Source organism: Perna viridis, chromosome 1 (assembly GCF_037379345.1).
Source record: "Perna viridis isolate PV_CMFRI_1.1 ecotype Kerala chromosome 1, ASM3737934v1, whole genome shotgun sequence".
NCBI classification, from domain to species: Eukaryota; Metazoa; Mollusca; class Bivalvia; order Mytilida; family Mytilidae; genus Perna; species Perna viridis.
This window is the reverse complement of record NC_142445.1, coordinates 55,030,423-55,058,289: the sequence shown is the minus strand read 5'-3', so window position 1 is coordinate 55,058,289 and position 27,867 is coordinate 55,030,423. Positions and strand designations below refer to the sequence as shown.

At 33.1% G+C, this 27,867-nt stretch overlaps 1 protein-coding gene across 2 annotated transcripts in view; it reads right to left on the bottom strand.

Moving 5' to 3' along the window:
- Positions 1-27,757, bottom strand: part of LOC148629433 (HEAT repeat-containing protein 1-like) — a 47,257-nt gene extending 19,500 nt beyond the window's left edge. Inside the window, exons 1-28 of one of the 2 annotated variants that reach the window (XM_088550886.1) lie at positions 27,662-27,757; positions 24,766-24,924; positions 24,351-24,567; positions 23,802-23,946; positions 23,467-23,568; positions 22,851-23,108; positions 22,515-22,600; positions 22,136-22,399; positions 20,872-20,979; positions 19,688-19,907; positions 19,264-19,356; positions 18,417-18,517; positions 17,342-17,526; positions 16,578-16,720; positions 14,754-14,900; positions 13,987-14,140; positions 12,342-12,490; positions 11,824-12,001; positions 9,371-9,546; positions 8,628-8,819; positions 8,068-8,289; positions 7,702-7,830; positions 6,250-6,344; positions 5,164-5,313; positions 3,807-3,910; positions 3,383-3,504; positions 1,045-1,173; positions 292-543 (exon numbers count right to left, since the gene is read on the bottom strand). In XM_088550886.1, coding sequence (XP_088407012.1) covers positions 292-543; positions 1,045-1,173; positions 3,383-3,504; positions 3,807-3,910; positions 5,164-5,313; positions 6,250-6,344; positions 7,702-7,830; positions 8,068-8,289; positions 8,628-8,819; positions 9,371-9,546; positions 11,824-12,001; positions 12,342-12,490; positions 13,987-14,140; positions 14,754-14,900; positions 16,578-16,720; positions 17,342-17,526; positions 18,417-18,517; positions 19,264-19,356; positions 19,688-19,907; positions 20,872-20,979; positions 22,136-22,399; positions 22,515-22,600; positions 22,851-23,108; positions 23,467-23,568; positions 23,802-23,946; positions 24,351-24,567; positions 24,766-24,907 — 4,263 coding nt within the window. In that variant the 5' untranslated portion in view covers positions 24,908-24,924; positions 27,662-27,757. Of the gene's footprint in view, positions 1-291; positions 544-1,044; positions 1,174-3,382; positions 3,505-3,806; positions 3,911-5,163; positions 5,314-6,249; positions 6,345-7,701; positions 7,831-8,067; positions 8,290-8,627; positions 8,820-9,370; positions 9,547-11,823; positions 12,002-12,341; positions 12,491-13,986; positions 14,141-14,753; positions 14,901-16,577; positions 16,721-17,341; positions 17,527-18,416; positions 18,518-19,263; positions 19,357-19,687; positions 19,908-20,871; positions 20,980-22,135; positions 22,400-22,514; positions 22,601-22,850; positions 23,109-23,466; positions 23,569-23,801; positions 23,947-24,350; positions 24,568-24,765; positions 24,925-27,491; positions 27,510-27,661 lie in introns of those variants that run through there. The other variant, XM_088550894.1, reaches the window with a different exon arrangement.
- Between the last annotated feature and the right edge of the window lie 110 nt (positions 27,758-27,867).

Genomic DNA, 27,867 nt, shown 5'->3' with positions numbered 1-27,867 from the left:
TATGATTACAATAGATAATTTGTCTTGGAGACTTATGCTTTTTTTCCTGAGGTATGACTTTTCATGTTTTGTTATACCAAAACAAAGCAAGACAAATATACAATAGAATGAACAAAAAAATGAGACATTTTGGTACTGTTTTATTAGGTAAATAGTGTTAAAAACTTTTACATATAAGTAGGCAGATAAACCACTCAAGGAATAGTCAAATTATCATTGTTTAAGTTTTGCACAAGTTTATTGGTTAGAAACAAAATAACATGTCTTACTAACTAAACATAAAAATCTTACATTATCAGTAACATTTTCATCCTCCTTGTCACCAACAACAGTTTTAGTCACCACCTGTTCTGTCATTAGAAGTAATGTCCTCCAGAGATAGGAAAGGTCACCTTCAATGGATATCAGTTTGGTAAACAACATCAGACGACGATGATGTGGTATGTGTGGGAAGGCATCAACAAACACTCGTATCACCGTAGTGATCATATCTACAGGACTGTTAGACATGCTGTTATGTACCCTCTTTCTCTGTCCACAAGCCTGAAATAATATGTCACTGATATACATGTAAGCCATGAAAGTTAATAAAATACTAAATGCCACAATAATTACAATTGGTTTTAAACAAAACTTCCTACTTCTTCCATCTTTAACATATATTTTTATATTGCAGTTAAAAAGATTTGATATGTGAGTGTAGAAATTGAACTCACGATTTTTTTTGTATTCATGGTCGAGTTAAAGAATGAAAAAATAACTGCCAAATTACTATAAACCAACATATATTTGGGTTTCAGGATGTCAATTCAATTTCTTTGTCATTTAGTTCTACAACAGTTCATTTATACTGTGTCTAACATGTATACCATATATACAGGGATTTATAGGTTGCAACTTAAAGTCCGTGATATGAGCCATGTTAATTTAAAACTCCACGAACAAAAAAAAAGTACAAAAATTAAGATCATTTTCAAGAATAAAAATTACATGTGTATCAGCATGGATATTAATTTCTCTACTCTACATGGTAAAAGAACTTACGGTGACTAAAGCTGGAATAACAGTCTCTAATATTCTGCTAATGATGTGGAAACTGTAGGCATCATCTTGTTTCAGTATAGTATCTCCCATGAATGTAAATACTGACATAATGTTGTGTAATAACTTCTCCTGTAAGGTATTTTTTATTGAATGATAGATTGTGGTATAATGTTGAAGATATTTAATGCATTTAATAACAAGAAAGTTTAACAAATTAAACAAGTGCTGCTCTGCGCTAGTCTGACACACTGAGCTGGATCTTTATTGTGCTAGCTCACAGTATTAACAACCCACAGGTAGAGATAGCCACATTATTTTGACTCCAAGACAACCAGTGGTCACTCTATCTCTTGGTGGAGAAGCAATGATTACCAATTATTAAGTCTTTGGTGTAACTCAGCCAGATTAAACCCACAACCTACAATACTAACGGCAAGTCCCCTAACCCGTAACCACAAAGGAAAAGGCAAATCCCCTAATCTGTAACCACCGAGGAAAAAACAAGCCCCCTATTCTGTAACCATCAAGGAAAAGGCAAATCCCCTAATCCGTAACCACCTAGGAAAAGGCAAGCCCCCTAACTCGTAACCACCTAGGAAAAGGCAAGCCCCACACCCATAACCACCAAGGAAAAGGCAAGCCCCCTTACCCATAACCACCTAGGAAAAGGCAAGCCCCCTAACCCGTAACCACCAAGGAAAAGGCAAATCCCCTAATCCATAACCACCAACGAAAAAGCAATCCCCCTAACCCGTAACCACCTAGAAAAAGGCAAGTCCCCTAACCCGTAACCACCAAGGAAAAGGCAAGCCCCCTACCCTGTAACCACCTAGAAAAAGGCAAGTCCCCTAACCCGTAACCACCGAGGAAAAGGCAAGCCCCATAACCCATAACCACCGAGGAAAAGGCAAGCCTCCTAACTCGTAACCACCTAGGAAAAGGCAAGCCCCCTAACTTATAACCACCTAGGAAAAGGCAAAGCCCCTTACCCGTAACCACTTAGGAAAAGGCAAGCCCCCTAACCCGTAACCACCAAGGAAAAGGCAAATCCCCTAATCCATAACCACCAACGAAAAAGCAATCCCCCTAACCCGTAACCACCGAGGAAAAGGCAAGCCCCCTAACCCATAACCACCAAGGAAAAGGCAAGCACCCTACCCCGTAACCACCTAGAAAAAGGCAAGTCCCCTAACCCGTAACCACCAAGGAAAATGCAAGCCCCCTAACCTGTAACCACCAAGGAAAAGGCAAGCCCCCTAACCCGTAACCACCTAGAAAAAGGCAAGCCCCCTAACCCGTAACCACCAAGGAAAAGGCAAGCCCCCTAACTCGTAACCACCTAGGAAAAGGCAAGCCCCCTAACCTGTAACCACCAAGGAAAAGGCAAGCCCCCTAACCCATAACCACCAAGGAAAAGGCAAGCACCCTACCCCGTAACCACCTAGAAAAAGGCAAGTCCCCTAACCCATAACCACCAAGGAAAATGCAAGCCCCCTAACCTGTAACCATCTAGGAAAAGGCAAGCCCCCTAACCCATAACCACCTAGAAAAAGGCAAGCCCCCTAACCCGTAACCACCAAGGAAAAGGCAAGCCCCCTAACTCGTAACCACCTAGGAAAAGGCAAGCCCCCTAACCTGTAACCACCAAGGAAAAGGCAAGCCCCCTAACCCGTAACCACCTAGAAAAAGGCAAGCCTCCTAACCCATTACCACCTAGGAAAAGGCAAATCCTCTAATCCGTAACCACCAACGAAAAAGCAAGCCCCCTAACCCATAACCACCGAGGAAAAGGCAAGCCCCCTAACCTGTAACCACCGAGGAAAAGGCAAGCCCCCTAACACGTAACCACCTAGGAAAAGGCAAGTCCCCTAACCTGTTACCACCAAGGAAAAAGCAAGCCCCCTAACCCGTAACCACCGAGGAATGTTTGTTTGTTGGGGTTTAACGTCCGAGCAGCAATATTTCAGCTATATTCAGACAATCCACCGAGGAAAAGGCAAGCCCCTAACCTGTAACCACCAAGGAAAAGGCAAGCCCCCTAACCCATAACCACCAAGGAAAAGGCAAATTCCCTTTAATCCGTAACCACCTAGGACGTTCCCGTAACATATGTACAACATAATATATTGTATTTGATTATAAGTTACTATTGTATTGCTATATTTTATGATTGTCAAAGATTTGTAAACATTAAAATTTACTTTTTTAGGACAAAATTACGAAATCCATTGGGATCAAATTTACTTTTATTTCAGTACCCTAGAATTTCAGAACAAATTTTTTAATTAGGTAAATGGCTACACAATATACAACTAGAACATGGATTTTATTGACTTACTGGATAAAGCTGAGCAGCTACAGTCAGAACCAGTAGAGCCTGATGATGTGTCTGTGGGTTATCAGAACTCCTCACACACTGTACAATCAACTCCATATTAAATGTCTGTTCTGGTATCAATTCTAAACAACAAACAAATATTCAGATTGTAGAAAATGCATCCTCCTCATTTATAGGAACTTGTATGCAATCTTACACTAAGGCTTTAAGTTTAAACTTCATACATGTATGTATGCAAATCTTGACAATGGTCAAGTATACTTTCTATAATGACACTTCTAGCTTAACAGAAAATCAGAGGTAACATACCCGCCATAGTTTTGTTATCGCTATCTCATCTATCTCACAAATTAAAAACTCAATGGAAAATGATGATCTTTTATTAATTGGCCCAGACAAGAAACTTATTTAACATCATACTTACTCTGAGTCTCATCAATGTCTACTTTACTACAAATGTGGCGAACTAGGGAGAGAATCAACTGTTTGATATACTCTGCTGATGTATGATCATCTGATGCCAGAATTCTACAACATGTAAATGTCACACATAGAAAAATCTTATATTTTCAAATAAATATCTGTAATTTGATTAAATAAAACTGTCATGTGACAATTTTCCATTTTATAAGTTAACCACTTTTTGACTAGTTACATCATAAGGTTGAATTCCATGGAAATTCTGAATTGCTCCAAATGACCTTTTGTTATCAGAGAAAACAACAAAATTTTATATTGCGACATCATTGACCTTTTTGTTAAAGTAGAGTTCAAAACGAAAACAATAGGAAAATATTAATGGAATAATTAATGGGAAAAATGTGATCATAAGTGCTGAAGAACATTCCAATTTAACTGAGTGCATGGAACAAGCAGCACACAAGTTAAATCTTCCAGTGTTCTTGGAATGAGTATTTATAATTTGGTTATTTACAATAACCAATGAATTAGCTTTTTTGTTATATAGACTTTCTCCATAATTCATTGCTATTTTCAAGGTGAATTTTTAACTTTATGATTGGCCAATTGATTGTATGCTGTGTGTTTTACCAAATTGATTTCCCACAGAGAATATACATATATAATGAATTATTTTCCATAATGTTATCAAGAAGTGTGAATACATCTATAGTGACCCAAAGAAGTGGATTTTTGATTGTTTGTTGGGGTTTAACGCCCAAGCAGCAATATTTCAGCTATATCCAGGTAATGAACATGAAATAGATGATAAAATGAACATGAAATGATGATGAAATGAAAAATGGGATGGGACATAAGGATAATGTGGGCGACAAATTTTGATTGCCACTGGACATTGGGAAAGGTGGGTAGGATAGGGCAATTTAGCCGTCTGTGCAGGAGCCCAATGGTTCCTACTCAGGTAGAATACCACAGAAGAGTTCTTTAACATGCGAGGAACACAGCTTTTTTCCCAACACGTTGCACCACTATGGTTTGTTGTCAAGATTTCCGTATTATGGCCTGTAACATGTCATGGTTGTCCCATTCCACCACCTGGGGCACACAACCCAGTTGCTCTGTGGGCAAAGCAACCTAGCCCCCCGCCAGGGTTTTGAGCACTATTTAGTCGCCTATTACGATAAGCTTAGTGCTGCTGCGGGCCTATTCTTTTGACACCCAGATCACACAGGGAGACCCGAAGAAGTAAGAAAGTACAGATTTAAGTTACAGAGTCAGAAAATAGCAGGAGAATTTGATGACCCAAATACCAACAATTTCTACCTAGTAAATATTACATTTATAGTCATTTTACTACTTACCTGGACATGAGGTTGAAGGTGACAGGTAACAGAACATGATAATTCTCTAATTTCTTTTTCTCCTGAACAGATTCTAGAATGACAGTCACCTTCTGCCATGACATACTTTCAAATTCATCCTCAGCATTATTCACTGGTTCAGAAGGCTTACTGCAAAAGATATTAGAAAGATTAATAATAATAATAAAAAAGGAACAGATATGGTGAAATACAACAAATGCACCTATTGTATAACTCCTATAAACATAGTAAATACTTAGAGAGATCACCACAAGGTCTTCAATAAGTGTTAACACCTTTAAGTAAGCTCTGAAAGGCCCCAACAACAAAAGTAAGATGGAAAGTCTAAAACCTTAGCTTGATGTAGACAAAAGGAATGAAATAACTCACTTAAAAAAATCTCAACAGAAATCATGTCCTACATTACATGTAGAAGCTATCCCCTCTCACATTTTGCCACTGCCTTAATACCTCAGTGTATCTTACTCATGAAAGCATCAATCAACCAAAGATATACAAATATATTTATTTATTATTAGAACAAAGACAATGAAAAAGTCAATCCAAATAAAGACACAACCAGGTACTCAGGGAGTTGGCAGAAGTGGCTGATAAACTAAGGATGTAAAAAAACAGCCAGCAGCTAGAAGTTGTACTTCCCTGAAATATTACCACCCAATATGAGGCCAAACACGGTTCTTTGGTCCACGACGACCAAGATTATCAGTCAATGTGTTGATTGTTACATGGAAAGATAGATGCAGTGAGGCAAATGAAAAAAAGAAGACAAAGATTGGTACACATAGAACTTCCAAGTGGAGACTGGATGTAGAGGATTTCCTCCATAGTCGTTATGGCAACTGTTTCCTGCACTAATAGTGAATGGGTGATGTAGGAGAAAAGCAGTGTGGACCCCCAATCCTAAGAGTGCCAAGCAAAAGGTTGAAACACACGATAAAAGATGCCTTGGGCTGAGGACATCGGAGGTTTTGCAGCAATACAACTAATACGGTATGTAAGTAACAAAGGTAGATCCACATTTTCTTATGTCTGAAATTCAGATGTTTTTGGACCCTTATATCTTACCTCCTTTTCCTCTTAGCCTCTCTCAGTGTGGCAGCACTGGATACATTTAAGCATTGTTCTAGCTCTGTAGCTACATGTGTGGCATCCAGTGGCAGCTAAAACAAAAGAAAGGTCAGCGATAGGAATAAAATGCTTCATGGAGCACAGATTGATATGCCCGCAGAGGTCGAAAAATGGGTAGATGAAGCAATTATGGACACAAAATTCAAGCCTTATAAAGCTCTGAATTTTGTTTGTGATTAAATTATTAACACAGGACATTATTTTACCCAGAATGGAATGGAGGCGATCATATTACTAAAATACTACAGATGAGACTTTTAAGATAACATGAACAGACAGACAGACAAAGTGCTTTTTATAGATCCCAGAATTTTGTTTCTGTATCTGTAGGATATGATAAAAAAAAAATCAAAAGGCTAGATCAAAAGAAATAAACAATTAATAATGTCATGGCATTTGGTGGAGGTATGTTTGAGTTAAAGTCCTAAAACAGGGATTTGCCCTATATTTGTATGAATTAAGTCCTATAACTCAAAAATGTAAAATTCTAATATATAAAAATCAAAAGGGAGCTCACGCTAATGAATAAACCTTTCCAAAAGATTCAAGAAAATTGCCTGAAGTATTTTCAGGTTATTTTGCAAATATGGGAAAATCTCCCTCTTTTTATGAATTAAATCCCTAACTTAAAAATTAAAGATCAGAAATTTATATAAAAAAAAAAAAAGATTGAAAGGGAGCTGTCATCAATTAAAAGAAAAAATTCACACATGATTCATGAAAATAGGTGCAATCACTATTGAGTAATAGTCTGAAAACTGTGAAATCCCCCTTTTTTATAAAGTCCCTTAACACCAAATAGAAAATTCACAAATGTTCAAAAATTGTTAGGAAGATTTCATCAATAATAATAATGATACAAAAAAAAACCACACAAACAAAAAAAAATACAATTCACCAAAGTTTCATTAAAATTGCTGCACTGCTTTTTGAATAGAAAACAGAAGATCCCTTCATTTTTTATGGAATAAAGTCCCATAACTCAAAAACAATCAATCTAAATATACAATTCAATAAAGTTTCACAAAACTAATGGCAGCTTTCTGGAATTATTGTGTGAAGTGTGAACAATGGACAGACTGACTGAAGGACACTGGTATACCATAACACATGTCCTGTCTTAATAGACAAGTGTATAAAAACCATAAAATTTCAAAGCAGTAAATTAATATTAAGAGAATTTATATTTAGACAAAGCTCACACCTCTTATAAATTGGGTGCACATTAAATAAAATGAACAGAATCTACAGTATCAATTTCGTGGTTTTGAAATGACATTTTACTGTATGAAAATGATTTTTAATAACATGATCATTTTCACATGTTTTTGTCAGTTCTGAAAATAAATAAAAAACCCTATTGCATAAAAAAGTATATTATACACATACATGTCTGACAGCTTTCCTGATTAGTGCTGGTACTCCAGGATTTTTACACTCAGTCCACAGTGAGTACAGAGTAGATAATATCTTCTTTTGGGAGTCTCCTTGTAATGCCATAAACAATTCTTCGGTTATCTAAAATAGGATGAAAAGTCTGGAAAATTAGTTCAATGACCATACTGAGAATGAAAAAATTTGCTAGTTCCATCAAAATGTAGATACCTCTGTTACAATATATATACTTAGAACAAAGTATCTATCCTTCACTTTTTGGAAACATTAAAATTTGAAAAAAATACTACCTGTTAATGAATAAAATTATTGAATAAGTCATGCCATACATGCTCAAAGAATGATTATTGAAGCTCTTACCAAGTTGACTGAGAAGGTCTGTATAGTTTCTGTCTGTCCATTTGTACTATCTCCAGCATTTAGTGCCTCCAACAAAACTGATAAGCCTTCTGCATCAATGATTTCAACCGATTCAGCATCAAACCTCTGTAGAATCAGCTGACAGCATTCAAATACAACTGGCTTATGATCTAAACACTTTAAATCATGGTACAACTTGGGTAATAAAGTTGCCAGGATTTTCTAGAAGAAAGTTAAAAAAAATAGTGATATGGGATTTTCAGACAGATTTAAATAGCACCATTTTTGTCACAGAATGTGATATTGATTAGTAAATAGACAAAACCAGATGAAAGAAATCAAATTTTCAAGAATGAGTGCAGGAGTATTTAGGTGTATAGAGGTCTCAATCATCATAATATACTTTATCAAATATTTTAGATATCATTCATTCAATCAGTTTACCAAACATAATAAACCAACTATAAACAAAATTAAAAAATAAACAAGATAAAATCTAACTACCCATACATCATTTTAAGTATTATGCATTAATATAGAATAATGAGCAAAATGCATACTTTATTGTCACAATGCCTGATCATCTCTAGAACAGACTTCTGTATATAATAAGGTGTAGACTTGTCAGTAATGACATCCAGGATGAGAGTCAGAGCTTCATCTTTGGATGCTATCTTTGATGATCTCCTTTTTTTCTTTTTAGGAGACTTTTCTACATCCTCCTCCAGAGACTTGAAAACAGCTTTCATCACCTACAATTTACACCAATGTCAATAAAATAATTAACAATGTAGAAGAAAAATGTTGATCTTAATGTCGATCTTAATGTTGATGTCATTTATTTGTTTTGTAAATCTGTGTTATTAATTGTGTTTTGTCTGTTTTATTGTGTCTAGCTTTTTTTCCCAGATAAAAGATATCCAGTTCCCCATTTCAATCATGGTCTTCTTAGTTTTACTGAATAATACAAAGTGAAAATTTACACAAATTGGTAAAGTTAATCAAAAAATTGTTTTCTTTGTTCTTGATAGCCTTTTTTTTTCTATACAAGAAAAAAAAAGTCATAATGACAGCACAAAGCATGGCATCCTTAATTATGTATGAGTGTGGCCCTGAAAATCAAAAGTTCCTTTGTGTCCTGGACTTTTGAAATTATTAAAGTCCAAGAAAATTTCCTTCATACTAACTTTGAATTATCCTCACTAAAATCCTTAAAAGTGCTTACAAGGGAATTTTGGTGGACAGACAGACAGAAAGCTGGCAGTGGAACAATATGAGAGGATAAAAAGACATAAGTACTAACAGATGCAATAAATTCAGGATCTGCCACAATCTCTGGTAAACATCTATGGACTTTCTTAAGAACAGGTACAAAAGGAGAATCTGCCTTTTTCTGTTCTACAATCTGTAGACACTGCACTGCCATTTCTCTTATCTGTTTATTCTCATGTGTTGTTGTCAGGAGGAGATTGATTGAAACTGCAAATTACATATAAACAGTTAGATGAATGAAGTTATGTTCTTTTTAATTCAAATGCCTTTAGGTAATACAATACAGTTAGGACATTTCTGAAAATTTGGTCTCATTTTGTTGAAATAAAGCTGTTTTGAGGCAGCCAAATACTATTTTTACTAAAATATCAGGCACTTAGATACTACCACAGGATGAAAGCATGCATGGAGTAGGTGGAAAAAAGGTAAAAATAATAAGACCCTTTTCGATTCATTCTCTCACAATTTTAGTCCCAAAAGTTCGTGCAAAATAAGGTATTTTGAAAATCAGCCATCTGATGCTGAGAAGAGAACCTAATATGGCAGGGGGCTGAAACATTACAGATACCATTTTTCATTTAAATTACACCTGTTTACCATAACATATATTACATCTGTCTATGTATAAATACTTATCTACATTTAATCAATATATCCACCAAATTTCAACTTCTAATTTTAAGTTTTACAAAATTTGACCAGGGTAACTTGGTGTGCGAAACAGTGCGCCTTAATGTAACTGTATAGTGCACCCTTATTTCAAGGGAATATTAAATTTGATTTCTATTGAAAGAATATGCACTTACTATAATGTTCAGCCCTGAATTAATCTAATCTAGTACAGTGAAACTTCTCCAAACCAGACCCTCAAAAAAACCGGTCTTCCCTTCAAACCGACTGTTTCTAGAAGTCCTGGCAGATATACTTTAAAACCTGGGTGTTTTGTTTTCAATTGACCAGCCATCCCCTAAAACAGTACATCGGCCAGTTTTTCACAGTTTTAGTTACATATTTCAAATAAAAACAACCTCTCAATTCCGCCCGCCCAGTTATTGTTCACCTGAATTAAATGTGTCAACAAAACTGCAATGGTTACATTATATTACATGATTAATTATTCATTCACTGATCGGTTTACATTTCATCAGTGGACAGATGATAATTGATGGGGACAGTAGTTCAAACAACCAATTTAATCCAGACATTACATTTTGTCAGTGGTTGGCTGTTAATTGGTATGTACACACGTCCGGCAACCCGGGTCATTTAATACTACGACCTTTACGATCTTCTAACTCTCAATTAATGTGACCTGTACCCAATGCCAAAACAACATAGGGGTGAAATTATTAGACTATGTTGATATGTAATTTATGAAAACAATACAAATAATTAATTACATGTACCATCAATAGCCCTTTGATCTTTAATACACATACTTTCAAAACCGTGAACATTGTTTTGTCGGCAGAACTGTTTGTAAAATCAAACCATTTACAAATGATCCAAGCTTTGAAATGTAATAAAAGGCCCAAAGTTTTGAATTGGCATTAATCATGTCTCGACCAACAAACTGACAAGGTGTAGGGTTATAGAACACATAAATGGAAACAGCTCTTAGAATGCATTGTTATTTTTCACAACACCGGCCACCCAATAAACCGGCCATTTTTTCTTGTCCCAGTGGTGGCCGATTTGGAGAAGTTTCACTGTACCTTATATTCTTTTCGTGTTAGAAAACAAAAATCTGAGCACTTCCTCTGGAGTTTCAGGTTCAGTAGTAAAACATGACATCCTTCAATTCAAGGTAAATCCAGTATTAGCCTATATCTCACATTTCTTGCCAACACAGATATACCTCAAAAAGCACTTGGATTTATTCTTGATAGTATAATTAACAAATTTAACAAATTTAAAGGCATCTAGGGTAAAATTTATGTTTCATCAACTTCAGTTTAGCTTAGATTACTAATATGACTTGGGCATAGCATACAATGGAGCATCGCACTTACCATATTTTTTGGACTACATTTTCTTACATTTATTAAGTCATTGAAAAAAGGGGCAACAGTTGAAAGGGTCAAGATAGGATAGGTAAATGGTTGTCCATTTTAAAAAAAAAAAGAAAAAGAATTAAGCATTCTGGATAAAGATACTGCAAATATATTTTTTTTATTTTTCTTGGTTAATGAACTGCATATTTTAATTTTAAATCAACTTAAAGTCTACTTTCACTTTGAATTCACTTCCCTGACCTATTTCTGCAGACCTATCTGATACCTATTCCGGTTGGCTGGATGTACATCATTAACTTCGAATGTGATGCTCAGTATTAACAATAACATTAGTCTAGAAATTTGAATTCTATAGGTGAACACATGCATTCTCACCGTAAATCTTCATAGTGATGTTCAGGCTAGTAATTCACATAGGAGTAGCTTCTTGTAACAGAAGTAACAATAGTTAGTTTTTCTACTCTGTTACCTGAAGTAAGGTCAGTGGTGTCAGACTTCTTTAACTTCTGTAGATGCATTTTACCAATCTGGAGAGCTCTGGCTTGAAGTGTAAGTGGTATGGATAGTCTTGGTACATAGGTGTTACAATGTTGGGTCCATACCATCCCCAAAAATCTAAACAAAACCTCTTTCTCCGGAAAAAAAACCTAGCAAAAAATCAGACTGAATTTAAGTACATGTATTTTAAAAATGTATTTTATTTAAAAGTTTGTGTAACTAACTTTTTTTAACACAAAATTCAAATACAATTGGAAAGTTTTGCATTATGTGGCTGTTATTTATTTACACAATAGCATAGCAGATGCCAACTTGTGCATCTTTAAATCTTAAATCGATTATGTCTGAGATAGAACCTTTCTTTCATAAAAATATTGAGAAAAACCTCTAAGTACAGGAGAAACTTTAAATCAAAAATGTTTGGCTCATATTATATAACTAATGTTACAAAAACCAACCAGTATAAAATCCTAATTTTTGACAATTTACCTCCATTGATTCTGTGAACAACTCCTGGTACCCTTCTGAGCTTTTATTTGATACAGTTGCCTTATCTAAGATGAAATCAACTAATTCAACCAACACTTCCAACACCTGATCATCAGCATGATGGTTGTCATGGTAACACCAGTAGTGAGCTGCAATAATATTTTTTTTTTAATAAAAGTCAATAATTTTCATCAAGTATGGCATAATTGCCTGTGGAGATAAATTCTAACTAATTTAAGAATTATCAGAAATATCTTTGCATTATCATATTCCTGAGTTTAAATAAAATTGAAACATAAACATTTATTTAAGGAATGACTATTATTGTTTTTCAGTCTATGAGGAAAAAACCTCAATCACGTGGTGCATACTAAATAAATAATCAGCGTAGCAGGTTATTTTCAAGTGTGCTCCACAGGCATTGAGGTCATCTCAAGTAGACCGAAAAAATATAAAAGTCATACCTTATTATTTAATTTTTGTTTCAAAATTTAAGGAGTAAATCAGCAAAAAAGGTTGATGACACCAGTCACATGCCAAAATTGGGTCTATGTGATGATGGACAAATTTTTTCATCCAATCAGAAGGCATGTTACATCAGAAATTAAATCATCAAAGTATGACTACAAAGTAACAATATGTACTGTTTTACAGTCTTGCAATCTTCTACATATAATACAGATAATGAAACAGATATTTTACCAGTTAATGTAGGTATAAATAGTTGCCAGTTCCTCAGACTATACAAACACCTCCAAGTACTATGTATACCTTAGCCAGCACTCCACAGTTTAGTTTAGTTTCGCACTTTTGGCTAGGGATGAAAAATGACATAAATGGAAACCGGTAGTTGCTATAGTGATTAAAAATGAAGAATCTATTGTTGATAAAACATTTTCTGAAAAAAGGGGACTTTTAAAAGTATTTTGCAATGTTTTATATATATTCAATGTTGAAGGGGCTTTTTTTCAATGACAATTTGACTTCATTGTGAAAGTGAAAGTAAGTCAATTTTTACCATGCTAAATTTAATAAGTGGATTACAAAGTGAAATAGCTCAAAATCTAACCGGCGATGCCCATATGAGGAAGGGGTTTTTGAAGGGAAAAGTTTGAACAGTTTCAGGGATTGAAATAAAAATTTCAGATATTTTGCGGGAAATTTGATATTTTTAAACCTGATTTTATGAACTTTTTTGCAAATTTTCGCATATTTTTGCATGGTTTCTATGGTAACCCTATATGCTGTGGGTAATTTGTTTCCAGAAAATTTTTACTGCATCCTGAAGGCCTTGGCTTGAGCTATTTCTAGATATATAGATTTACAGATGCTTGACAATTTTTTAAAGTGATAAATGTTACAAAGCATCAGATTACAAGACCAAAATTAGGCAGTTCTACAATACTGTGGAGTGCTGGCTTAACTAATGAATCCTCAACCATACAGGAAGCAGAACTATTCTCTTACCATGCACAGAATCAAATCAATGTCAGGGAAGAATTAATACATGTAAGTATATAAGGCTAAACATATGCATTGACATAAATAGGTAGAGCTTAATACATCATGCTGCTAAAATTACATTGGAAACCATTGTGGTAATAACTTTTACACATGAAAGATGGCAAGTATACAACAAACTAACCATCATTTAGCTTCTTAGGTATTGTAATGGCCACCACCATCCTGTTCAGCACAGACAACAACAGTGTATCATCTACTGTCCTAGATTCTGACACCTGGATACATGTGTGGTGTATTGCTCTGTCTATTGTAGTGATGTCTCCACCAAGACCAGTCTGTAAAGGAATATTTTGGCAACTTTCTTTCAAATCACATCAGTGGCGAATATGAATGCATTTTTGGAAATTATTGGTTTTAAGTCTAATCTATTAATAAGATGATTATAGATCCTTTGGTCAGATTATTTCATATCGAAATTGAAAATAACTTAAATATTATTTTCATTAATGTACAAGTGTTAGCTATGAACTTTTGTGGCAAAGAAACATTACATTATGAATTGTGAAAAATACTATTTGATACCTACACTGTATAATGTGGAGCTTATTTTGGCATATTTTAGCAGTCTGTTTAAAATATCAAAATAAATCTTTGGAAAATATTTACTCTGGGCTTAAGTACTTCATGCACCACCAAGAGTCCGCAAAAAGAGAAATGTTAAAATTTTTTGAAAAACAGTCTGCCTAAAAATCACTAAACTTTACACCCAACAAAATAACCCACCCTGTGGTATATTGTAACCTTGAATTCGACAAAACAAAAAAGTCTTACCCTTTTTATCATTACACATTTTTTAACTAAACAGCATGTCACAGCACTGACCAGTTTTATTAAACAACATATGTATCTTTACTTTTTAATCCTTAAAATTATACACAAAAGTCATACCTGAATTGTTTTGGCAAATTTAATCATCCTTAAACAAAGAAAGGCTTTTTCCTTCTGTGTTTTGGCAATGTTAAGTGACTGATCCAACATCATTAACATAAAAATCTTCCCTTGGAAATCTAAATCACTTTCCAACCATGTATTTATCTGGAAAAAAATGATGTTATATCTTGTGAAGATCTCAAGGTTTCAAAGTTGATGTTTTAACACACACTGACATGTCCGTTAAAATATGTACTATCATTCATTAAAATTAATGGAAAAAATGGATAATACAATTAATTTTACAGTCAAAATGAGATGGAAGAAAGTTTCCCACCAAGTTTCTCAAGCACTGAAAATTAAATGAATGTTTTGTTGAAGTATTTTTAAATGCTAAATAGAATAAAAGAAAAGCACTCCAATGTCTCTTGTCACTTTCAATGAAAATTTATAAAGACATGGGGCACAAGAGTGCTTATAATGTCATACAGATGAAAATTTATAAAGACATGGGGCACAGGAGTGCTTATAATGTCATACAGATGGAAATTTATAAAGACATGAGGCACAAGAGTGCTTACAATTTCATACAGATGAAAATAATTACCATATTTTAGTGTGTATAATGCACATTTATGTATTGTGTGCAGTGTAATTTTGAAGGTCAAAATGTTAGAAAAGTTTTTTTAGACATAGATTGCAGTAGAATTTTGTAAGACAAAAAAATCAATATTTTGCACTTGATTGGCCAATTTATTTACCTTGATCAAGTATTTCCTACATAATGTAAAGGAAAGAAACTTCTATTCACACTTAAAGATTATGTAAAGATCGACAGCTACATAAATTGGATAATTTTAATATCGAAGCAGTATAAAATTGACACAGGATGTATGACATGGCTTATAAAACAAAATCAAAAGTTGCAAAATTTGACATTTCCAGTTTTGGTTGTAACTCAAATTTTTCATTTTAAAATATACTTTAAAGAAAGGATATTGTTAGAAACAATCAAAAGAAAGGATATAGAAACAATCAACATAAGTTTCAAAATAATCATTTTTAGCTGCAAAAGCATTTAATAGTGAGGGTTTGACAAAAAAGGACTTTGTTACTTTTGGTTTATTAGTTGTTTCATTTTAATCTCTGTGTTTTACAATAAAGAAATATTGTACAACCTATGTCCAAAACATGTTATAAAGACATTTAAACTTGATTTGAAGACAATATCATTTAAAATTCAACACTGTAAGATTTATTTGATGATTATATAAACTTTCTTTCAGTAACATTTCACTTATGGTTTGTTTACATTACAAAATCTCTTTTCTCTTATAGAAATCTTAGCCAAATCTTATATATTGATGCATAATACCAACCCTATGCTTTGGAAATCATTTCTTTGTAAAAATATGCCAATTATACACACCAAAATATGGTAACCATTTTTTTTTAGTTAAACTTCTGCATAAATCTCATAAGAATACATAAAGAATTTTTGGCATCAAAGCGCTTACTATGTTAGGATGGTTCGACAGATGCCCTAAATGTTTATGCCCCCACTGTATATTGTGGCGAGGAACAAAAAGAACTGTGTATGATTTCAATGAGTGATGCCCAAAGTTGCAACATAAAAAAATAAATGAGATTATCTTCCTTTGCAAACACTGATGACAATCATCTTGCTTCAAGCACATATAATGCCTCTAATCACTTCAGAATTTTTTGACTTGCAAGATATATGGACAGATGGATGGACAAAAAGACATACAGTTGGACAGCGATTAGTAAAAAAACTCAAAATTTTTTCCACGGGATGAAAAGAAGTAAAAATGATTATACCAAATCATGTCTAATCTTCTCAGTACAGTCCATTAGACCATGTGCAAAGCTATTAACAATGATTACAGCATGATTCTCTTCCGCAGCATCAACTTTCTTCTTCTTTGGAGATCTAGTTGGTGATCTGGACCTTTTCTGGTAGTCTAAAAAATATTTTTGACTGGTGTGTCATTACAAAAATCTTATGAAGTAAAAATAACCTTTATTATACCATAGAAAATATCCTCATTAAGAATTTCCTAATTCTTTGGTTTCGAGCACACAAATGACCACAGTGACTTATCATAATATAGATACATGCAGCAGTAACTTATCTAATGTTTTGCTGTATACAAAATGTTGATAGTTCACACAGTAAAATAAATTCAGTAATTTCATTCTCACACTTTCTCCCACCAAAACGTCACAACAGGAATATCAATCTGCCAATCACAAAATATAAAACTGATTTTGAAAATAGCAATAAATCACTGAAAAACAAACTACATAATAAAAAGGATAATCATTTGGTTATCATGAATAACCAAATTATAATTACTTGTGCCTAGAATGCTTTTGAAAAGATTTTACTTGTGTGAAGGTTGCGCACAAGTACTAAACATTCATTAAATCTAGATGTTTGATAATATTTTGATTATTCACTCTTTCCATTTATCTTTCCTATTGTTCTTTATTGTTCCTATAAGTTTCTTTAAAGTTAAGAAACCCCAAACTTACGATATTTTAAGAATGAAGTTAAGGAAAGTTTTAAATGACTAACATACCTTTACTGAAATGCTTAAGAATTTTATGTCTGGTAGCCAGAGGTGAATTAAGGATGTGTCCTACATGATCATATTTCTCCATATTTGTTATGAGAAACCGGGGCAAGAGAACCTCCAAAATCTGATCATCATAATCATCGGGACAGTTGGACAGCATTTTAAGTACAGATGATACAACTGCCTTCCTGCAAAGAAAAAAAAAACTTCTGTAACAAGTCAGTTTATACTGAATAGGATACATGTGCATAACCTTCTCTGCAGCATTCATTGATGTACAAGCTAGCAAAATTCTTATTAGGTAGGAAATAGAAAGAGGATGCCTTGACAATAAGCTGCCAATGGTGTTTATATACATCTATATTTCTTTATTGAAATTACAAAGAATAACAGTTAGAGGTATTTCCCTTATCTAATTCTTACACTGTTATTTTTGTTTTTAAGCCTTTGTAAAAAAATATTTCTTCTGATGTGTGACTGTTAAATTTTGATGTACGTTGTTTTGTCATGAAATTATTTCAAAAACTGAAAAAACAGAATCCCACTTTGTAAAAAGTTAACTATCATATTTCTACAATTTTTAAATTTAAACATTGAAATTTATCATAATAGCATAGATCTAGAAACACGATGATGCTCACAGTGAAAGATCTCTTGTTCAACTCAGTAAACAAAACTGATTCAATATTTCAGATGTAGATAGAACTTTCTCTTCTGTGGAAGATTGGAATTTAATGTGGTAATAAACTTTAAAAACTAAAATCTGGTGAATATTATGTGTAAAAAAATTTCCACTTAAACTTGTAAATACATGTACATTTATAGATAAATAAAATGTCCATTTTAATGTCAGAAGAATTATTTAAAAGCACTCACAAAAAATGCAGTTTAAGAAAGGTAAAAACAGAACAGGAAGTTGATATCTGATAATACCAAAAATAAAATAAAATCTATATAAAACCACATAATAAATCAGAAATCATTCCATCCATTGGGAGCTACGAAAATTGTAAAAATTTTGTTTGGATAGATGGTGGGACAAGGGAATTCCAACATACTGCCCACATGATAATTTTACCTCTGTATGGTGCTCCAATTCTCGTCTGTTTCTGACCTTGTCAACAAACATTTCAATACTTTTATAAGTTCATCCTTGTTTGAGACTAACTCCCAAATTTTCTACAAAGAGACAAACATTGTAAACTGTCAAACATTGTCAATTACTTGTATAAAATGTCGACTTATAAAGTATAGATTGTGAAGCTTTGTTACATGTGTGTATAATAAGGAAAGACTTGATATGCTGATAAATTGTATATTGTTGTAGCCCAGAGCACATGATTTAACTCATAAAATTATACCCCGCCACTGAGAATCGAACCCTAGACAGCTCTGTGACAAGCCAGCAACAAAATGATTCTGCTAAAGAATTAATCCTTTACCCAAGTCAATTAACTGGCTATTTAAATCTCAATACCTACTTCAATTCCAGTATGCCGTCATGCTACACAGAACATTTTAAACAGAAATGTGTAACTGATGTTAAAACTTGAACAGAAAAATAGGGCATCTAATTGAACATTAAAAGATACATGAACCTGCCATGTTGCAAAATATTTTAGGGGGTAAAAACAACTTAAAATGACTTTTGTGTAATCTGATCAAACTGAAATTCAATCTTGATCTATATTTTATGATACTTGATAACTATACAAAGTTTGAAAAAGATCCTCCAATATCTACTTAAGTTATAATAAAGGATGGATGGATGGACATGGAACTTTTTGGAGGGTATCACATAATACCTCCCCACTTTGTGTGGTGGGGTATGAAAAACAAATTTCCACTTAAAAAAGAAAATCTTTTAATTGCAGAAGCTTATTCAAACCCCCTTTTAAGTCCAATATAAACACTATAAAACTTACAGATCCTGCTTCAAGTGCAGCTGTAACAACCTCGATATTATCATCTCTCAACCGACCTAGTATAGCATCATTCATAAAACCATCATCAGGAACCTGAAGTAAGAACAAAAACACACTTATATCATTATAAACAGAACTTTGATATAAACCTCTAAATCATACCATCCACCATTGTGTCTGGGAAGCCTGTACTCTACATACAAGGGACATCTGTGTTTCTGATTGGATACAGATGAGCAGACAATACTGGATACTATATTTGTACACTGTACAAACATGTTTCAAGGGGAAAATGGTCTTGAAATAAATCTATGATCTATGGATAAAATGAAATTAGCGAGTTAACAGCTTCACAATTCTACAAACCATTAAAATGTATACCATGAACTATAATACTTTTAAGAATAACTATACATCTGGATACCTCTTGTATATTTTTCAATAGATATTGTGTTGCTTTTTTTCTGACAGTTGGTAAACGGTGGTTCAATGACAGAACAAGACTAGCATCTGACTCTGGGACAAGGTGGTGTTGTACAGAGAAAACCATCTGATTCATGAACTGTTCCATTAAAGACTTAGTGTTGTCAGATTCAGCATCTTGAAGAAGACTCTCAATACCTCTATCTACTGCTTTTGGATACCTTTAATATTAAAGAAATAATTCATAGGGGGTATGGGAGTTATACAGTGTTTGATATTTACAGGACGTTTTGTTAGAAAGTAAATTCTAACATTTTATTCTCACTCACTGAAACTTTTCAAATGATAATTTAAAACTATATGTGTTCATGGAATCTATGTCAACATATTAATAAAGTTCACAAATGTGACCACATATTCTATACTTGTTAAAAAATACTTAAAATCTAACATAAATTGGTGTGTTTAATGCTTACATTTTTACAAAGAAATAATTTCCAGCACATGGAGGTGCGTATAATGCATATAAGAATTGGCCAAAAAATGAAAGATTTTCGAACGAGAATGTAAACAAACAAACTGAAATATTACTGAAAAAAAGTTAATCTACTTATCAAATACATCTTAAATGATATTTTCTTCAAATCATGTCAAAATACATTTCAGACAAAGTTTGTACAAAATTTTGTTCTTATAAAAGATGGTGAGATATTAAAATGAAACAACTAAGAACAACTAAAAACCAAAAAGTAACAAAGCACTATTTTTGTCAAGCACTCCTTACTAAATGCTTTTGCAGCTAAAAATGAGTATTTTAAAACTTATTTTGATTATTTCTAACAATTTTCCTCCTTAAAAGTATGTTTAAAATGAAAAACAGCAAAATTTGAGTTACAACCAAAACCAGAAATGTAATATGTTTCTTTCCTTCACATTTCTGTAGAAAGTACCGCATCAAGGTGAATAAATTGACAGATCAAGTGCAAAATCTATCTTTTGTCTTACAAATTCTTACATATTCTACTGCAATCTATGTCTGAAAAACCTTTTTTTACATGTATTAATCTTCAAAATTGTACTGCCTACAATACATAAATGTGCACCATACACACCAAAATATGGTACCTAAAATTAAACTTAAATTTAAGACTGTTAATGAAAAAGGGTTTTAAAACAAATCATTACCTTGACTCTAACATTCTCATAGTAACAGTAAACTTGCTACAGAAGTCCCTGACAACAGTTTCATCATCATATTGGCTCCCATACTTCATTAACTTCTCCAATATCATACTGTCAAATAGAAAAACATTGAAAAAAATGCTCATACTGTGAAAGTACTATTATTCATGGGGTATGAATTGGCATGGGTAGGCAAACCCACAAAATTTAGTTCCCAAAGAAAAGGAGAATCCCATTGATGTGTATACTGACAACCTCATAACCACAAATTCAAGAATGCACAAACTTGTGTTTCTTCTCTAATCCACGAAAATTAGTAAAGCATTAGAATTCAATTAATGCAAAAACACATTTAAACAAATAACCTGATGTTGATTTTTGTCTATTTTTTGTTATTGTTTAATTTCTTTTTATGGGCTTCCACAGTAAATATTGATATTGAAGTCTAAAAAGCATGCAATGAATGAACTATTAACTCAATACAAAGCTACACTAGTACTATAAAATCATTACTATCTTGATAAAGAAACTACTCCCATTCTATTTAATTGACAAGTTTCATCATGTTGGTTTCTGATTACTGTCATCTATTATCATAGAAAGAAAACCTTATAAAGACAGCTTTCACATTTGTAAGTGTTAATTGAAAATTACTGTGCTAAAGCATGTAATATTTCTGTTCTCTTTTTAGGGAGTTCAAAATCTGATAACTTTGAGAATATCTTAGAAAACAATGAAAAATAAAGTGAATTTTCTTCCATTTATTACAATACTAAGTTCTTACACAAGTGGTGATAACCTTTGATCTACAACAAATGTAAGTACCTGTTTCTTCCATGAAAATATTTATATTTAGTTTGCTTCTCCTAAAGAGCACTACCATCTTTGTAAATACAGTATACAGTGAAGTCAAATTTTCTCTTGCTTTTGTTTTGAGTATGTCTTTGACGCTGCCACTTATAAGATGTTACATTGGTTAAGAGATAGAGTTAAGTTGAGCGTGTGACCTTATTTTTCACTGGTCATCACAACTGGCAAAGGGTCATTTCGGGAGGAATGAATGGACAGACAAAAGTACACCATAGTAACTCCATTTTAAATACAGACATAAAAACATGATAAATCATCAATGTTGAGTCCCAAACTATCACCATTACTCATAGTATTGCATTAAATACTTCTATTAGATTGAAAATATACATAATTTCAAAAATCATAAAAGTGCATGTGTATAACATTTTTCTATTGGTTTTAAGGTTCACAATACCTGATAATAGTAACACTGTCTTCCTCCTCCAAAGTGACCTCTGACAGGAATCTATGAAACATGACATTAAGTGGAACTCCTATAGCCCCTTCATTGTCAGATTCATTACTCTCACTCCCACTAGTTACCATGTTGCTTGGCTTGATTGCAGCTGGTATCAATTTTCGTAAAAATGCAAGTTTGAACTTCTGTGATTTATATTGTTTACAAACAGGCACCAAGACTTCCAGTAATCCTGGTTGTCGTGTCAATTTCTTAAATGCTCTGAAAAAAAGTTCAAATAATACTTCAAAGTAAGACTTTTTTAAAATTATGTTTTAGCTCATAGAATGTAACTAATGCCAGTTAATTAATTATAGACAATAATAATTGCACATACCTTCTGGTAAAATCTGTAACATTTTGAGTTTGGAATATCAACATTAGACATGACATCGCTTCTGTTATCAAGTGGGTTGAAAGGTACTAAAAAAAAAAAAAACAATAAATAAATAAAACAAGTCTCATATTAGATACTTGTGTAACTTACACAAACCACAAGTACAAAGAAATCAAAGAATTTATTTAGCACACAGATTTATATCTTCACCGCACTATATGATATTCAGAGTAAGTAAAATGTGTGTGTTACTAGGGCAAACAATTTAACTTTAAACAATACTTTTGATTGAAATGAATTATTTATGAAATAATTAAAAGCCTTTTCAGAGTATACCTTGCATATTGTGTTCTGTAGTGTTGTCATCAGCTTTTCTTTCAAGGTGACTTTGTGAAGTAACTCGGCTATAATCATGTATGTAGAGGCCTTATAATTAGGAATATTAGACTTCAAACCATGACTTATGTGTGGAAGCATAAGTGCTATTAGTTCTTCTTTGATGCCACCTGTTTCCATGACACCAATCACTGTTGTCATGTAGAAAGCAAACCATGTTCTCAGTTGAGGCATGGTCTCATCCTCTGAATCTTGTGCCTGCATGAAAAAATAATGTCATCTTTGACACAAAAACTAGAACTGTTGATCACTGATTCTCCTAAAAAAACTTGTAAGTCCTTGGGCAAAAGACAAGAGGATCACCAAATAACCAGCTCCCTTGGGGTGAATATAAACATATTTCTTATAATGAACTATCAAAGCTTTTTTGCTTCAAGTTTCACTAAGTAATGCATTCATCAGTTAAATAATCAAGGACTTCTAAAGGGAACTAAGGAAGAGTTATTTCACATTGTTACAAAAATATCTGAAAAATCCTCAAATTGACTCTTTAATGGTTCTAAAAAAATAGCATGCATATTATACGGAAATTTGATCAATATGAATAAATATTAACCTGAATGACTTTGCCTATAGTATCACAAATCATTCCCATGAATCCTATATCTGTTCGGCAATGATTCACCAAAGCAGAACGGGATAGGTTGACTCCAGTTTTCTGAAATACAAAAAGTTTCAATTATATTTAAACAAAATAATTCATTCAAAATAAATTGTCAAACTACAAATATTGACAGTGCAGACACAAAAGCTAAGGACTGAATACATAAAAAAATAAACTTTTGAGCAATCAAGATTTTCGCCAAGTTTGGAGCTAAATTTATAATTTTTTTTTATATCTATACCTAAGAAATTATCAAAAGCCTATATATATGTATAAAGTTTATATACCTGTATTTCATCCAACCAGTCCCATTTAGTAGCCACTTTAGCATTGAGTTTCAGAAGCTGTACAACTCTGACAAATATTTTACTCTCATGATAAGGTAACATGCTCAGCATTAAACTATCTACATTGAACTGATGGATATGATACCTGACAAAAAAACATAAAAAGTATGTCCATTTTACAGTATTTACTTCACATAAGTAATAAAAATGGTAATTCTAGTTTTAAGTTTTCAGATTAAGCTTGCCTTCCCTGTTAAAGCTGAATATCTATTTACATATTACATGTACATGTAAAAGAAGAATGATTTCAAGTGTAGAAAAATTGGTTCACGTTAGTAAAGATATACTAATAGAAAAGCGGATTACAAAAGGATGGGATCAGCATTATCTCTAATGACTGAGACAATCTTTTCTGGATAGAAAATAAATCTGTGGAAGAGTAAACAAGGTTATAGCAGTAATCAAAAGAATGTAATCCTGGAAATGTAAGAGTAGTCATTAGTCAAGAACATAAAATACTGTACTAATCAATAAATCAAAACCATATACCTGTAAATCAGCCATTCGATAGCTTTATGGGCAGGTTTTAACAGACAGTAGGGTGACACACGATATAAAAAGGTTCTTATTGTTTCATCAAGTTGGTCATTCACTTCTTTAGTTTGTATACTTCTTTCAAATGTAAGTGATGAGTCTGCAAATAAATTCCCCTCAAATTCCTCAAAACTAGAATCTATTGTTTCCAACTCAGCCAGTCCATTTGTACCTACAAACAAGGAGATTTAAGAAAAATGATAAAATAAACTAGTTGGTGTCTTTAAGAATAAAGTAAACGACAATTAAGATTGACAAAGATCTTAAATGTTGCATATACATACAACTCCACTCCAATATTTCAATTTATGAGTGATTTGTGAGATTTGTGTTGTTTTTATCTCTCATCATTCTGTATAGTTACATGTACCTAATCCAAAAAAGGTTTCTTTATCAAGTTCAGCAGCTTCCTTAGGGTCAAATAGTAAAGATTTCTTTCTTTTATCTTCTCCAAAAACCGTTTGTGTGTGAGGCACTGCTAGCCTTTCTAACTGTTTGGCTAAAGAAGTCATCTCTTCTCCTTAAAAACCTACAAATATTAGAACATCATCATTATAGATTAAAGTATCAAGTATATACCGCAACATGTAGTTTCACCTCAAAATTTTGCAAAAGCAATCAAGGTAGATTTCGTAGACATTTACAAAAGTCCATAAAAGAAACATTAGTATATGTTATACTGTAAATAGAAATTGCACTCTCTTATTTCAATAGTTTGTAGGATAAAATGAAAGATGAAATAATAACATATAGAACTACAGAAAATTAATTTGTAGACATTATGAAAATCCATCAACTTTAATCTCTTTCTCAGAAACAGAATATTTTTTTAATAATATATGCATATCATCAATAAAACTATTTAAGGCAGCGTATGAGACATGTTTTCTTCTAACCTTGATCTAAAAGCCTGTCTCTAAAGCAACATATAAAAAAATTTTGGATTACCTGAATTATCTTTTATTCCTAGCTCCGTTATTACGCATTCATAGTACATGCACTTTACATACAAAAACAATGTTGTTAGAGGCTTTATCCACAGAAATGACATATTTCTTATGAAAAGGGACAAGACATTTTGCAGCATCTACATCCTTGAATACTGATTTAGGTTGATCATTCATTAAGTGTTTGAGGTTGTGAATGTAATGTTGTGCCGAAGACCTAACAGCTGATACCCAATCTGACAAGGAATTAAGTTCTGGTTTCTGTTCCTTCTCTCTCGTTATCCATGCTCTTACATTATCTTCAGCTGTGTCTATTATGATTTTAAAATAAGGCCAAACATGAAAATATGTTCGTTTGCTGTTCCCCTACCCAATGGTTTGAACCTAGGGTCAGTAGGTAGAGAAAAAATTTTTATTTTATTGAAATTTTTGGAGAGGAAGAAATACAGAATTAAATGTATCAGAGATGTGACATATGCGAGGTAATAAATTAAAAGTGTGTATAAGTTATATCATTGATATGCTAATTTGTAATGGTAATGTTCCATATCTTGACTCATAATACATTGTACATATACATCTTTCCATATCTTTTGTCAATGTTTGATATAAGGACACAAGAATTTGAAATTGGAATGAATTGACCTAATAGAATGGGATGAACCATTTATTTAATATCAAACTAAACCAAAAATGTCAGACTAGGAACATTTACTAGTGAATGTTGACAGTGTTGTTGCTCGACCCGTCAAAACATCATAGCACTAGGTCTTTAGTTATTGTTTGTGTTACTGTTGAGTGTTTGGCGGGGCATCTCTCAAAACTTCAAATATTAAATATTTAAATTTTTGATCAAAAATGTGAGCCACTGTAATCACCTCTTCAAAGTCTGGTTTAAAATTACAGAGAAAATTTACAACGTTAACTATTTGTCTGAGACAGACATTTTTATCAAGGGTCAAATCATCGGGATGTATTCGAACATATCTTAAAGATCTTTGCATGCGAATTTTGTCGGGAAAATGTATAGTACAAAAATGTATATTTATAACAATACCACAATTTTTTAAGTGTTCATGGTATTTTATTTTGACAGAGGAACAGAACATAAAGATCTTAAAATCACATTGATTAAGTAAGTTGAAATAGTACTTTAAAAAAGATCAATTACCTGATTTTCCATACATTTTTGCGACACAGTTTGAGATAGGCTAAAAATGAGTGTCAGTGTCCCGATCTTGGCCCAGGAAAAAAAATATGGTTTGAGATTTGGCAATAAAACAATTTCGGTCAGGCCTTCAAAACGGGTCAGTCAGTAAACAGCAAACAAACATATTTTTAACTTAGGCCTAATGGTACCAGTTTTATTGTTGTGGTTCCCTGAACTTTAGGCTGAGGGACATCACTTTTCAGAGATTCTCATTTTGAATAACATTCAGATCACCAGTAATGACATGGCAAGAGGGGTAGTAAACAGAAAAAAAGATTTGGAACTGTCACAAGTCCAAGGGTTCTTGATATACTCTTCTAATGGGATTACCACTGTCCATCAGTAGCGCCCCATACAAGAGCCTGTGACTTAAAGTTACATGTGATATCAAGGAAAATATAATACTAATACCTTCTCTCCTATAGTTAGTAATGTGGCAGGACAGCCTACATGTATCTGCATTGTAGTAGGTAGTGAGATTTAAATAACCAGCTCACTGACTTGGCTAAAGGATTAATTCTTTAGTAGAATAGGTTTGTCACTGAGCGGTCAAATGTTCAATCCTTGGTGGGGGATATACATACCTGCCAACTTTTGAAAATCCTCATGGGGGTTTTACACGTAATCATTTTTAATAGTCACAGATATAATCTTGAGAGTCAAATCATGCTGTCATGTTACATTTTGCGCCTAACAAAAAGACTCATAGGGTGTGTGTAGTTAGCTAGAGGTGAAGAGTTGTTCATGGTACAATGACTCTTGATGTGGGGGAAATGTCATGCAGGACAGCCTACCTGCCCTGTAGTAGGTAGTGAGAATTAAATAGCCATTTTTAGCAGAATCGGTTTGTTACTGGCTTGTCACCGAGAGGTCAAAGGTTCAATCCTCGGTGGCGGAGATAAAATTTTGTGAGTAAAATCTTGATCTTAATTTACGTACTGTAGGCTGTAGCCGACAGTAATAAAGACGAAGTCTCTGGTGACATCAACATGATCAAGAGAGGACAAGACTTGCAGAAACTTTGTGCAGTACTGAATAAAGGTTTAATTTGTGTAAAATGATACTTAAAAATGTAGATGCATGCATAAAAACTATGTTGTTTCACTCACAAGTAATACTTAGGGTTTTACTATATAAATCATATAGAATCAAACACGTGTGTTTGTTTTCATTCCCATTTCCGTCAGTCATTACTTTCGAATTTAATTGTGGAATCCTTAGCAGGTTTTGCATATCATATATTATATTATACATGATTAAAAATATCAAAACCATCAATACGGTGAGGGTTTTAGTGATTTAAAAAAAAATAAAA